The following is a 15,264-nucleotide window of genomic DNA, read 5'->3' on the forward strand; positions in this document are numbered from 1 at the left end:
CCCGTCACTCACTCAGCTCCAGCCACACCAGCCCTTCTGTCTGCTCCTCAGCTCTGCCAAGCATCTCCCAACTTAGTGACTTTGTACTCACTGATTTCTCTCCCTCACAGACTTTTCCCTCAGATCTTCAAATGTCCCCATCTCAGAGGGACTTTCCCAATCTAAACTAGCCAGTGCCTTTTCAGCCCCCTCTTTCATCACTTTCTGTAACATTTCTCTCATTTTTTAACATCACTTATCATACATGAAATCACGTTCATTTTATTGTGTATCTATTTCCTGCCCGCTCTCTTCCACTCCTTAACAGGTCTCTGAGAGGATCACCATTATCTTCAGTACCTAGAAGGTTCCTGGCACGCAGTAAAGGCATATGTTGATTGAATAAATGAATGGTTGGGCAACTTTGGGTTAATTAATTAAGCTCTGAGCTACTAGCCAAGCAAATAAAAAACAGCAAACTGCTTCATTTATCATTCACTCAATCTCCCTCTTCCGCTCACTAGATTCTTCCGCACAAATCAGAAAGAAAACTTAGCAAGAACACAAGCCCAACAAAGAGGCATGAACCAGGCCTTTATTAGGTTTGTTTATTAGGCCAAGATTTTGAAATACATGAAAAGAGCTTACCACATGGACATCTAACATTCATTTTAGAGTACAGTAAGGTAATGACTTGAGTGTAACAGCTCTAGTTAAGAGCTTCTGAAACAGCAACCCAGTAACTCTAACATTGGGAAAGGTAAAAAAAGAAATCTAAAATTAAAACAAAAATACCATAAAGAAAGGAATGACTGCCCTTCCACTTTAGATACCAGCTAATACTTGATTAAGGAACATAACATTAAAGAAATTGAGTTAAAGAAAGCAAACTTTTAAAATCCTTCTTTGTACTTTTACCACTTCTACCACTTTTTAGTACCTATCAATTACTATGTTTTACATCAAGCATTAGAGTTTTATACCTTGATAAAATTATAGGTTCCTGAATATTTTAAATAGTAAATATTCTAGATTAAAAATTTGGTATGAAAAATTTTAATGAAAACATTAATTATACAAAAATTAAATAGCAAAACCATTTAAAATGACTTACAATTCAGACAGATTTGGCTTACTGATATTTCTCTATCAGCTTGTTTTCATAAGAACTTATTACTTCCAGCTGAAAAAAATCTACTTATACGATTGTGATAAGAAGAAATGAGAATAAAGTACATAAAGCTCGTAAGCCTGTGCTCAGCATATATTGCTCATAAATATTAGTTTTTCTTTTATTATTACTTTTTATTATTACTTTGAAAAAACACATACAAGTTTTACAAAACATGTCAACTTCAGTTAAAAGTTTCTTATATAAGACATAGCCACATGTGAGGAATCTAGCCTGGCATTTTTTGAAAACAATTATATTTTCCTCTGAGTGACACACTACATAAAATTTTACTTCAATAACTGATAAAAATTCCTCACTAATAAACCAATTTATGAAGTCTAATTATATAGTTTCATGTTATAATTTATGAGGTCTTTTAGAGGATATATATATTTTCAAAAGTACAAAGTTACATGATCAGGAAAAGTACCTTTTAATAAGTAACCAAAACATTGTGAAATATTCCTCTTACTACACATACGGCTCAGTTTCATCTTAATTTCGCCAAAAAAAAAAAAGATGGCTCTAAATAGTAAATGAAACAGTTATGTTAATAGAAGGAAGCACAATGAACAACTAACATGTTACCCTGCCACTGGCTATGCCTTATGAAATATTTTACAATTTCAGTCATGCTTTTACTATTGCCACTTCTAGTATGCTAATTAAGATAAAGATTAACATTCTGTCCTTCTAACAACCGCTGGAAGAGAGAGATGAATGTGAATATATATTATGTTCTACAACATTCACTTTCTAATATTCCAAATTTAACAACTTATCGAAATCTAATCTGAGGTATATTAAGAGATCAAACATTTTTTAATCCACACCATGGGCTATGTACCATGCAAACACTAAAACCACAACTGCACACACTGGAAAGAGATAATATTTATATTTTTGCCACAGCGTTAGCTCAACTGCCACTTCATCTCTCTTCCTGTTCTTCTTCCGACGACCCTTCAGTCTGTTTTCAAAAGCCTCCAGTTCGGCCTAAATCAAAACAGTATCATTTTTATTAAATTAAATTCAATACACACATTGATTTAAAATTTTCCACTTAGATAAAAATAAATTTGGGAAATGTTTTAATAATAATGGTATATAATAAACATATTGATTTGATTTTTTAAAAAAACATCTCTCCACTACTGATTGTATTCAACAAATTCAGAACTTAGGTAAGCAGAAAGGGAACTAGGGAGTAGTGAAAGGGATTATTTCAGATTGAAGGCCTGCCTTTGATACTAAATACAGAAACATCTGATTTAAAATATAGACATTAGTTTTATACATCAACACCATTAACCTATAATTAATGGGGCTCTATAATATAGAGCTTCTAGTAAGTGCTAACAGATGACCCATTAGAATAAAGATACCTATAATTCTAGTTTTATACAATGCTGGTATAATAAACATTACTGGCTTGTATGGAAGAAATTCAAGTGAGTGAAGAGAAAAAAGCTGCCGGAAATTGATTCCTCTCTGTCAAATACATTTCAAAACACAGAGTAAAAATTCTTCAGGGGAAAAATGCTTCATGCTTTAAATCAAAATGACTCTTCTAGAAAGTAGAATTATATAAAAAAGTCGTTCTAAAAAAGGATAACTAGGCCTTCCCTGGTGGCACAGTGGTTGAGAGTCCGCCTGCCGATGCAGGGGACGCAGGTTCGTGCCCCGGTCCGGGAAGATCCCACATGCCGCGGAGCAGCTGGGCCCGTGAGCCATGGCTGCTGAGCCTGCACGTCTGGAGCCTGTGCTCCGCAGCGGGAGAGGCCACAACAGTGAGAGGCCCGCGTACCGCCCAAAAAAAAAAAAAAAGGGATAACTAGATGACACTCATTATAAAGTATAGATTTTCAGTCTACTGTTAAGAACTTACTTATTAAACTTTAATGCATGATAATATAACACAATACACTATAGTGCATTGTTATTAACTAAAACCGGATACTTATTAACTAAAATATATATGTAATATTCATGCAAGATTCTGTAAATGTGTATTTAAAAGGAAATAGAAATTTCAGTTAACATATCCATGACTTTGCTCATAAACCACACTGGAAGAAGACTTAACATATACTTAATACAAAGTGGCATTCTTCAAAGAACCAAAATGTCAGAATATTCTCAAGTAGTTGTTGATATACAGCACAAGGTCAAAATATATTAAAAGCAGTCAAACTTGAGAACTACTGACACAGTAAAATAACTAATGCTTTAATGATGACTCACAGTCATCAAGCACGGTTTAAATTATTTTCTATACACTCTGTTTAAAAGGTGAGTAAATAGAGAATATGTTTAAGATTTCTATCCACAACTGTTTATGAAAAGGGGAGGAAGGGACACCCTGAACTATTCTTAATAATTTAATCTCCCAGGATTTTAGTCGATCCATGTTTTACTGTATTAGCTCTGATAACTTATTTTTTGGTATTAGGCAAACCAACTTTATAGAACCATAAAACACCAGAGGTCATTTTATCCCACGCTTGCTACATGAGTTGTTTTTTTTTTTTTTTTTTTAAACATCTTTATTGGGGTATAATTGCTTTACAATGGTGTGTTAGTTTCTGCTTTATAACAAAGTGAATCAGTTATACATATACATATGTTCCCATATCTCTTCCCTCTTGCGTCTCCCTCCGTCCCACCCTCCCTATCCCACCCCTCCAGGCTGTCACAAAGCACCGAGCCAATATCCCTGTGCCATGCGGCTGCTTCCCACTAGCTATCTACCTTACTACGTTTGTTAGTGTGTATATGTCCATGACTCTCTCCATGAGTTGTTTTTAATGCCCTCTCTCAAGTCATGCAAATTTCAATTTCTTCATTCATAAAGGCAACAGTTTGTATACAATATACACTGCTTGATAAGTATAAAGCATCTCAAAATGCAAACTGACAAAAAATTACATGTCACTATTACAAAGTTAAGACACTCTTTGGAGTGTATGATCAATAAATACAGTATTTGAGCAAACAGGGGATATCAGGAATGTACTTGTTATCTAGGTAATAGCAAAGAACAGATAAAAATCCTGCATTCAAGAATCTAATCGGTAAATAAGGGGATGTATTATTAAAACAAATGTATTGGTTAGTAAAACAGCACTTATTTGTCACAGATAACCTACAACTCAGTAAAACAGAACTCAAATAATTTTAGATGAGCGAAGACATGCACTGCAGAGGATGACTTAAAATGGATGCTGCCATGCCCTGACCCTCACCCCTCAACCAAAAGAGGAGTTATCTCTTGAGAATGGACGAAACTGGCAAGCAAGTAAATTGGGAATACACAAAGTATCTGTGAACATACAAGGTCCCGTGCTTCTTCAGAGGTTCAGTATAGCTGGACTGAAGTAAGTGAATGGCTAATTTTTGTTTTACAGGAACTGTATTTTCAGTCCAGAACTGAGCTCACCAGATCCTAATTTGTATGTTTCCACATATCTTGTATTTGCATAAAAACTAACGATGATGCAAAGAGACAGAAGTTTGGGTATTTTTTGTTTAGTTACCTGTTGTCTTCGTTTTTCCTCTTCAAGAGCAGCTTTGGCTTCTGCTTCTTTTATCTGTTTATAGACATTTAAAAGTAAATTAACATTGTAATCATCAAATTTTACATAGAATTTTAACATCTTTCCTCCCAGGCTCCACTAACCCATAACAACTTCTGGGAGCTTTAAATTGAAAATTATTTAAAGAAACGTAAATGTTATATACCGAGAAGTGTTACCAAGGTACTATCTAACAGATAGGGGGTGAGGGGAGGTAGGTTGTTATACCTTATATAAACATTTCAGCTTAACAACTATAAGAGATATTAGATCACAGTTCAAAGAGTTACAACACTGTAAACTGAAATACTTTAAAACTGGACTTTTTCTCTTAAGTTACCATACTAAGACTCTGTAATAAATTATTGAATACCACTCTTTGCCTAGAGTTGAAATTGACCATTTTCCTAAAATGCCCTCTCTGGAAGGGAATCCTTAGTTTCAAACAAAACCAAGAGCCTACTCCTTGATTGGGTTGATGGACAGAAACAGTGATGCTAGAAGTAACCCAAACAGCAAAGAATCCCAAAACCTTATTTTTGTATTATTTTAACATAATTTTCAGGAGGCTTACACTAACATTAAGATGAATAACTATGTTCCAGAGCACATACACTAACTGGTACAGAGGATGGAAAAATCTAGTACACACCAGACCATAAAAAGCACACCTGAGGGTTCAAAATAGGCCAACAAACTAGGCTTTTATCACAAAAACAAAAAAGGATGAGATTTCGAGTTGTTCATAATAAGCACATAAATTAATGCACAAAATAAGTAGGGAAAGGCTGCTAACACATTAAAAATGACATTTAACCTGACGTTACCTCAGATGCTTTCCGCTTCATTTCCTTGCATGTTATGTCACATTCTATGGAAATCTGATTTTCACGTACTTTGTTGCACTGCAATTCCTACAAATAAAGTTTTTAAAAATTTGATTTTAAAAGATTTTCCCTCAAAGTTGTAACTGTATGCCATAAAAAAGCAAAATTTCTCTAGCAGCTTAAGATTATGCATACTATTTAAGTCGTGTTAATATTTAATAATGACATGGTTGCATGCATTAAATGTCTTAGTTCAAACAGTGATTATTTTCTACCTCTTAACTGCAAAAAAAGTGAATACCATAAAATTAAAACCATCCATTTAATAATCATTTACTAAACACTACTACCAACTTAGCTTCAATTTCATTTTTATTCTTCATTTTTCTTTATCTTTTCTTGTTATTCTTCTAAAGCTTCCAGGGAGGTACTAGAGTAGTGCCATCCAACACAGCTTTCTGAAATGATGGAAATGTTCTAAACGTGCACTACTCACAAGGGTAGCACTTACCACACATGGTGCCTGAGCACTCAAAGCGTGGCTACTGAAATTGAGGAACTGAATGTCATATATTATTTAATGCTGATTCATTAAAATTCTAATTTAAATAGCCATATGTGGCTGGTGGCTACCAACTCAGTGCAGTTCTCGAGTTTTCTGGAGAGCTAAAAATTTTTCTCTCAACCATTTTATCTTTTTAAAAAATGTTTAGATGAAAATCATTCTAAAGCTTATATCTTCACTTCACTGCCTCCTTAATGGAATAGTAAAAAACTAATCTACTCTTTTATTGATGAGGTGACATCAATACTATGATCAATTTGTGTACTATTCTGTAATAAAATAAGTGGTCCTTATTTTAAATAGTCTTAGACTTTGCTTTTGGAGATCTTTTATCTGCCTTTTATTCGTTCCATATTTTTTGCTGCCAGATGTCACTTTTGCTCTAAGTGTACCTATTTGTACCAGTTGCTCCTTTCCCACCACACCCTCAGACACTAGTTTTTTAGTTCATATCTACCAGAGTTAGGAAATGAGATCATCAAATCCTGAGCAAAGTACATATACTTTAATGAAGCACTTTATAGCACAGAATTTTGGCTGAGGTTGGTGATAAACACAGTCTTGTCATCCAAGGACAGTCCAGACAAAGGAAAAATAACATGGACAAACATTAGAGACAAAAATAAATACTGCATGTTTGTGGACATGAAGTCTATCAGCCTGGAAGAAGGATCACCATATCTTTTCTCATTCAAAAGGTACTTATAGAGTACCTGTTACATGAAAAGCACTGTATTAGGGACAGGGGATACAAAAAGGAAAAAATATGGTAAATGCTAAATTAATAATAATAATAGCTGCTACTATTATTAAATATAGCAGTCATTGTGCTAAATGCTATATAAGCATTATCTCTTTCATTCCTTTCAATAAGCCTATGTATAAACTATTTTACAGATGAGGAAACAAGGTTACACATGTCCCTGGAATCACAAAGCTCTTAGTCATGAACGTAGCACAAAGTACAAAGAAAGCCAAGAGGAAGGAGCACCTAAGTCTTCCCAAAGGAGGCAGAGGAAGGAAAGCCTTCCTAAACAAGGAAATGCTTGCCCTGAGTATTAACAGGATTCTAGTAAGCAGAGCAGTAAAGGAAAAAAACAAATATATGGCCACAGATTAAAGGGGAAATAGCAGATGTGTTAGGGCACTTAAGTAATGGATTCACAGAGATGACTGCCAGGGGATGAGACTGGACAAGCAGGCAAAGGTAATATCATAGATCCCCCTTTATGCCAAGTCTCTCTATACGTACACCTTCCTTATAAAGTGCATATTTTTTCCCAAGTGATGAAGAACCATGACGAACTTACATTGGAAGTATTACAATTAGGAAGGTGTAAGGAAATCTGTTATGAAGCTCTTTTCAAAGTCCAAGCATAATCTGCTGCCAGAGTTCTAATGGGTGGCAAACTGCACTCAGACAGTAAGATGAGATTTCAGAGAAAACTTGAGAGACATTTCAGACTAAAAGTGATTTGACTGAGTACTGATTTTCATATAAAGGTGGTCCATTTAAATATCTAACACTTAGGGATCCAACTCCAGAAAAGCTCAGGCCTATAAATTTAAATTCAGAAGTTACCTGAATCCAGGAAATTACATAGTAGGAGCTATAAAAGTAAATGAAAAGTAAAGGTCCTCAATAAAAGCTACACATTTTCAATAAATATTTGCTGAATGGATGAATAAATGAGTGAATTGAAAGAGAAAGGAGAGTAGCTTTAGGGAACAACCATAAGAATATGAAGGCAAAAAAGGCGTTACAACTATAACTGAGAAAGGGAAAATCAGAAGTCAAGAAAGAAGAATCTTCAAAGGAGTCAACAGTGTCAACAGGGAAGTCAAGGAAAAGAACTGACCTTTAAGAGTTCAGTGAGATTCTTCAATCCTAAGTTTTGCTAAATGGTATGTAGTTTGCTTCCACTGAGCTTTCCAATCATTAGCTTTTGCCCTTTTACTCCTTCATTACCAGTATTTTATCTTAAAATTAACTCTCTCCAAATTTGAACGTTATTGTATAATTTTATAAGGCTACGTGTATGTGAGGTCTTTTTAAGGCAACATGTTCACAACATAATACTGACGGTAAAAAAATGTCATAAATAAGAGCAACAAAGGTTAATTCCAGACCATTTCTTAAATCATGAAACTTACTTTTTTATTACATTGTGCATCTTGTGCAAAGACCTCAAATCTAGAACACACTGATTCTATCCAAAAAAGGGCACTGAACTCAGTTCCAATGTAAAATAATCCTCTTTTACTATTAAATTGCAGAAAATTAAATTGCCAAACAAAGCTGATTTTTAAAATAAGCACTTGCAGAAATAGATATGCCAATAATAAAAAGATTCTAAGAAATAAGACCTTAAAATTCAGTCAAAAAAATAAAGTCAAAGAACTACCAAAATACAGACTCCCCGTCCCTGCCAAAAAACCCCCCACAAAACAACAAAACCAACAAAAATGCACACAGAAAAGAATTTTCAATAACTTAAAATATATACCTTTTTAATTCTTTTACAAGGACATCTAAGTTTCACCTTTTGGTTGCAATTAAAGGGACATTCACCAGGATGGCACATTTCTTTGCATCTATGACCACAAGGAAGCTAAAATAAAACCAAAATAAAACAATTATATATTTATATTTTAGTCATACTCTACCTCCCCTTTCCCCATCAACTATTTTAAGAAAAAGTCCATTCCAATAGGGTCAATAAATCCTGGATAATTGGCTGATTTTTCAACTTTTTTCTTTTGGATATAAATTACCTTAATTCCCAGAAATGCTCAATATTCTCCCTGGTTCCACTCTAACAGCACATCTTACATCACTCTTGAGGCTAGTTAGAGCCATGTGACCAAGTTCTGGCCAACGGAATGTAAGCGTAAGTGCTTTTGTGCCTTAAAGCTTCTCAAGAGCACACATCCATGTTTTTCCCTCCCAATGTGCTGGAAATGAGGATATCTAGAGCAACAGTGGGGCCCCTGACTCAAAGAGAGCAGAGCTGCCCTGCTAACCTGGGTCCCTGGTTCTATACGTGGAGCACTGTGACACATCCACCTTCCCTTGTAAAGGCAAAGTAATGCCATTAGTCCTGAAAAGGTATTCAAACTCATGAGTAATCATGGAAATGTAAACTAAAGTCATGAGATGCCATAAGACTGGCAAACATTTTTAAATTTTGACAATACCAAGTATTGGTAAGGATACGAAAGAAAAGGAGCTATAAAATCCTGACGGTAAATTGGAAAATTTACTGGTTACATATAATTATTTTGGAAATCAGTATGACTTTAAGTTGAATTTACACATTCCCTATGACCAACCAACTGCACTACAAAGAGAAATCTATACACATAATACCAGAATGTACAAACAAGAACATTCATAGCAGTATAACAACTCTACCTATCTACCTACAGTAAAATAAATAAACTACAGTATATTCACAATGGAGTAAATGGACTACAGCCACATGTAATAAAAATGACAAGCACAATGTAGAGCAAACAAAGCAAGTCACAAAAGCTCATACTTTTGAACTTTAAATATAAAATTATGCAATCAATATTGCTTCCAGATATACCTGTAGTAAAAACTTTAATTTACAGTAAAAATTATAAATTAAAGCAAGGAAATAATTATTATAAAAGGCAAATGGTGGTAACTAGAATAGAGGGTGGGAACTACACTAAGAAAGGAACTTTGGTAGACTTCTGAGATGCAGCAATGCTAAATTTTTTGACCTAGGTGGAGTTACATGGTGTTCACTTTTTAACCATTTGTTAAACTGTACATATATGTGTTATGTACTGTTGAGTATGTAATAATTTCATTATTTTAAAAAATCAAATCACATGACCATTTCCCTGTTAGATGTGCAAGTATGTATTATCTCAAAAGCCAGGTTATACTCTGAAAGAGCAGAAAAGTAGTCCCAAAGAAAGTTGATTAGAATGTATAATATATAGTGACTGTATCTTCATTATAGATTTCACAGCAAAAAACAGAGGTTTTTCTAAAACATTCAACCTTGATATTCACTTAAAGATGAGATATCCTACCCCTTCCACTCACAGTGAGATGGTTTTCTTCTACTCTACTCAGCCCTTAATATCATTCTGCTAGCACTTTGGTTAAGTCATACCAAATGGCTTACCAATAAGCAACACGGTCTAGTTCAAAATGTTTCATTTTAATACCAATAATTTAAAAATTTTAAAAGCTCTCTTTAAAAATAATTAAGGAAAGCTTGAAAATCAATATTATTTGTGGATAAATACCCATACCATAATTACCATAGCCAGCACATCTGTAGCACTTACCATACACTAAGACCTTTACATGTTATTAACTCACTTAATATTCAGCACTCTAAAGTGAGTATTACTATTGCCCCCATTTTACACATGAGCAATCTGAGATACAGAGACATTAAATAATTTGCCCAAGTAAAAAACAGAAAAGCTTGCATAGGAGTGATAAAACCAAATTCAGAAATAATTTTTAAAAGTAGAATTGTATATGTGGGGCACAATTTAAATAAAGGTGCAGTTCTTAATATCTTTACATTTCCTTTTAGTTTAATTCAAACCTAATTGAACAGTCCAATAGACACATAGAGTGTACATCAAAGAAGTAGTGGAGCTGGAAGGACATGCCTATGCCATTCCCACAGTTCACACTTACACTCACACTCAATATACATTTACCAACTACCTAATATGTACAACCAGGGAACCAGAGACTGGATATAAAGACAAACATGACACAGTTCCTGCCCACAAGAAATCTACAGTATGGAAAGGGGAGGAGAAAGCAAACAGGAATTTATCAATGGATCAGAATTTGTCATAATCTCATACCGTAACTCTGAGTCTAAGATATCTATGGCAGATTCAAAAAGACATAGTTCTTGGTTGATCCAGAGTATGAGTTGATACCATAGCCTACTGGTTCTCAAAGTGTGGTGCCAGACCAATAGTATCACCCTTATATAACAGCATATTAGAAATGCAAATTCCTGGGCCTCCACTCCAGGCCCACAAAATCAGAAACTCTGGGGTGGGGCCCAGTAAGCTGTTTTAACAAGCCCTTGAAGTGATTCTGATGCACACTAGAGTTTGAAAAACACTGCTGTAGTCTTATCAATGTCAAGAGAACATAAACTAGAATGAGTTCTATTAACCACAGTAATACTCACCTGTCCACCCCTAGACTGTTCTAAACCATAACAGCCATTTGGATTGTTCCCAACCTAAGAATACATTTTTCAAGAAAGTCCAAGGAGACACTAGCAATACCAGGGGCTCCAGAATGGCCTAGATCCCAAAAATGATGAGCATGAGAAAAAATTTTTTAAATAAATACTGCCCACTCATCTCCAGTCCCACCAAATGGCGTAACAGGATCACAAATGAATCACAGCCAAGGCAATGCAAATTTGCAAGGCAATGCAAATTAGCAATCCCTGAATTCAATTTTATTTCTAACTGCAACCTCATACCAAGTTACTGTGTCAGGTTAAAAATAAAACATTCTCAACTACTTATTACCTGGAATTTTAATCTGGACAGAAGAAAATTTATTTTAACAAGGGAAAACTTAGAATTTGAAGAATTCAGAAAATTAAACTTGAAATATCCCATGCCTCTAGTTTCACTCATATAACAAAGACAGGATTATTAAAATAATCATTTATTGCTTGAAATGTCTCCCTTTTTGTAATCTTACATAACTTTAAAAAATCGCAGGTTCAATTTCCAAGTTGTTAAACAGTAATCCATAAAAAGTGTCCAAAGTTTTAGTTAAAAGGAAATACTGTAAACAAAAAGGCATATCATGAATTGATTTCTCTTTTTATTTAATCAAAGAGACAATACTGTATTTAAGACTTCATTGTCATCTCTTCCGATTCTAAATAGGACGAGAAATACTTAGATAAGTATACAAAGACAAAGGATTAAAATAAAAGGGGTGCTATTAGTACATCTGTAAGTCAAAAGAATTCCTTTATAAATGTCCCCCCAAACGAAATAGCCGTCACTTCCCTACCCCCGACAACAGCAAAAAAGATACAGCCTAACTGTTAAGTTGGCCAAGGAGAGATAGACTACTTTCGTTTCTCAAATCATTGCTGGGCTAAATTACCAACCAGTGAGTTTTTACCTTTTTACTCTGAACAATTTTTCTGAACCACTTTCAATAAATTAGTTTAAATACAACGCATATACAAGTACCAGAATCTCTAAAAGCAATACTTTATATATGAATGCTTTATATTAATTCAAGATAATAATGAGCTTTAACGTTTACACACGCACATACGCACACACACACACGATCTGTTTTTTCTACTGTGGATTTACTGTCCAACTGCCCATGAGCCACATGGTTCTTGATCTACTTATATTTTAAGGTGGGTAAACATTAGGTCAATATTTATTGTGTAAAATACATAAGCTATCTTTAAAACTGCTTAAAAAAATCTTCAGAGTCATTCCTGGTCCTAATATCCCCAAATTTCATAAAGAGATGTGCTTCTACCCTAACCACACGTTTCTACAAACATCAATCACATTTCCCTTTCTGTACCCGCATTTCTAGGGGTCCAGAAAAGACCTGGAATAGGATGACCAAACAATAAAAGAGAAACAATGCCTAAGAAATACAATGTAAAAGATTCTATTAAATCTTACCTCTTTAGGACACTGATTTTTGCAACAACTAAGGAGGTTCTTTTCATTTACATCAGCTGTGGTTATTTTTCTAAAAAGATGAGAGGAAGTTTTGATGACATTCAAACAAAAGTCCACTTTATAGTATGGTTTTTCTAAAAAATAACTCAATTTCAAACATATCCATAAAATTATCTTACTTATTTACTTCATTTTTTAAAGAAATATTTTAATTGTATCTCATCTGTAACATCCTCAAATTACTTAACTGCTTTGATAATTCAAACCTTCTAGCCCTGTATCTTCCACCAACAAATCAAATGCCAAAAATGGCAACTGCTGCAAAAAGGAAGTACAAAACACACACAAAATATCATCTACGCCTGGCCTTTCTTTAACAGTTCCTGCTAGTTATCTCTCCCTGTAGATCAATCATTATTCATAATTATAATTCTTTGTAAAGCTTCTACATAAAAGATTTAAAACTAATGGTTCAATATGTTACTTAAAAATTGACGGAGGGCTTCCCTGGTGGCGCAGTGGTTAAGAATCTGCCTGCCAATGCAGGGGACACGGGTTCGAGCCCTGGTTTGGGAAGATCCCACATGCCGCAGAGCAACTAAACCTGTGCGCCACAACTACTGAGCCTGCGCTCTAGAGCTTGCGAGCTACAACTACTGAGCCCACGTGCCACAACTACTGAAGGCCCCACACCTAGAGCCTGTGCTCCGCATCAAGAGAAGCCACCGCAATGAGAAGCCTGCACACCGCAACGAAGAGTAGCCCCCGCTCACCGCAACTAGACAAAGCCCACATGCAGTAACAAAGACCCAACTCAGCCATAAATAAATAAATAAACAAATAAATAAATAAATTTATTAAAAAATTGACCGAGAGAAAATGCTCACTCAGATTTACTTCTAAAGAACAGGGAAAAAAATGTTACTTCAAATTGAGTTTAGGCTATTCAGTGGGAAGTGCAGTAAGCTTATTAGAAAAACTTTTTTTCAGTTGATTTTGGATTAAGCTATCTATTAATGTTAGAAATTGATTCAGATCATTTTAGATCAATCTGTGCTTTTATGTTTTCAGTGTGTAATTCAGAAAAAGTCACAAACACCAATGAATAATACTTCCTAACAGACAGCTCAACAGTAGACACTGCATGAGTCAGTAAACAGTGACAATCTAAAAATCCCCAACACCTGTGTCTCACTTTACTCTTCCCCATTACCTCCCTTCTCCTTTCCTTTATTTTCTTTTCCTGTTCCCTTCACTAGACATAATTGCCAAAATATACCATAAGTTTAGCCTCACTAATGTCAAAACTATTATCTTAAATATTTGTATCAAATTGGCTATAAATGTACTCTAAGATACCACATGCAATTTTCCCGGCAAAGTTGCACGTAATAATAACAAAGTTTTTACTCTGGCTCTATTAAAGTTGTATATTTTCATTCTTACAGGTAAGGTGCTTACCTCTTAAGAGCTAATATCACTTTGTTCCTGTTACTCTATCATTAGGAATAAGCTTTTCAAGGCCTGCATCTTTTATATCTAATTTCTATAGAAGAAATTACATGAAGCAGAAAAGGATCAAAAAGAAAAGATGACTTATGAAATTATTCACTGAACTGAAAGTAAATGAAATTATTGGGACAAATACTGAGACTGAAGAATTCTATATAAAAACATATACTTTAAACATGCATTCAAGAAACGGAAGAAGCAACTCTGGATAGCTATGGTAATGGAAACCACCTCAATCCAAATATATCCACACATTTCCCCCCAAAATCATTCAGTTCATTAATAACAAACAAAATCACTCAAATCCTATGACCTCAGCAAAGCCAGAAGACAGAAATTTCTACAAACTTCAAATTACCTGTAAGTAGAAAAATAAACACCAATTCCTAGCAGAGCTATTTCTCAAGCTCCCATATAGCAAGTCTTTTCAGAGAGCTTGGTAGAGTTCTGGAAAAACTGAGCAGAAAAGAGAAGAGGCGCACTGAGCTAACATCACACAAGAAAGACAAAGTCCACCATAAATGTAAAAATACTGAAAAAGTCTTGGTGGATCAGAGCACCAACTAAAGAGAAGAGACTTTAAAAACTGCACAAGAATCAAGGAGCCAATATTGGAAAGGCAACACTCTGCAGAACAAGACAGTAAAAAGGGAAGGTGCCCTTTGGAGATGACACGACAAAGGGAAAAAGAAGCAAGAGAGGGAAATTTAGGACCCTGAAAGACCAAAGAAAACAACGTCTTGGGACTTCCCTCGTGTACCAATGGTTAAGACTCCCATGCTTCCACTGCAGGGGACACGGGTTCAATTCTTGGTCAGGGAACAAAGATCCCTCATGCCTAGGGGCACGGCCAAACAAAAGAAAACAAAACAAACAAAAGAAAAGAAAACTACCTCTTCTCATCAGTCATCACCCATTAAGAAAGCA

General features: G+C 34.8%; 1 protein-coding gene across 7 annotated transcripts in view; it reads right to left on the reverse strand.

The window, feature by feature from the left end:
* Nucleotides 1-556: 556 nt before the first annotated feature.
* Nucleotides 557-15,264, reverse strand: part of NFXL1 (nuclear transcription factor, X-box binding like 1) — a 51,780-nt gene continuing 37,072 nt past the window's right edge. For all 7 annotated transcript variants that reach the window (XM_073805225.1, XM_073805224.1, XM_073805226.1 and 4 more), the window contains 5 exons: nt 12,826-12,895; nt 8,628-8,732; nt 5,556-5,642; nt 4,690-4,743; nt 557-2,149 (listed from right to left, as the gene is read on the reverse strand). In XM_073805225.1, the coding sequence (XP_073661326.1) occupies nt 1,976-2,149; nt 4,690-4,743; nt 5,556-5,642; nt 8,628-8,732; nt 12,826-12,895 (490 nt within the window). In that variant the 3' untranslated portion in view covers nt 557-1,975. The remainder of the gene's footprint in view (nt 2,150-4,689; nt 4,744-5,555; nt 5,643-8,627; nt 8,733-12,825; nt 12,896-15,264) is intronic.

This window comes from Tursiops truncatus, chromosome 5 (genome assembly GCF_011762595.2).
Source record: "Tursiops truncatus isolate mTurTru1 chromosome 5, mTurTru1.mat.Y, whole genome shotgun sequence".
Classification (NCBI taxonomy): domain Eukaryota; kingdom Metazoa; phylum Chordata; class Mammalia; order Artiodactyla; family Delphinidae; genus Tursiops; species Tursiops truncatus.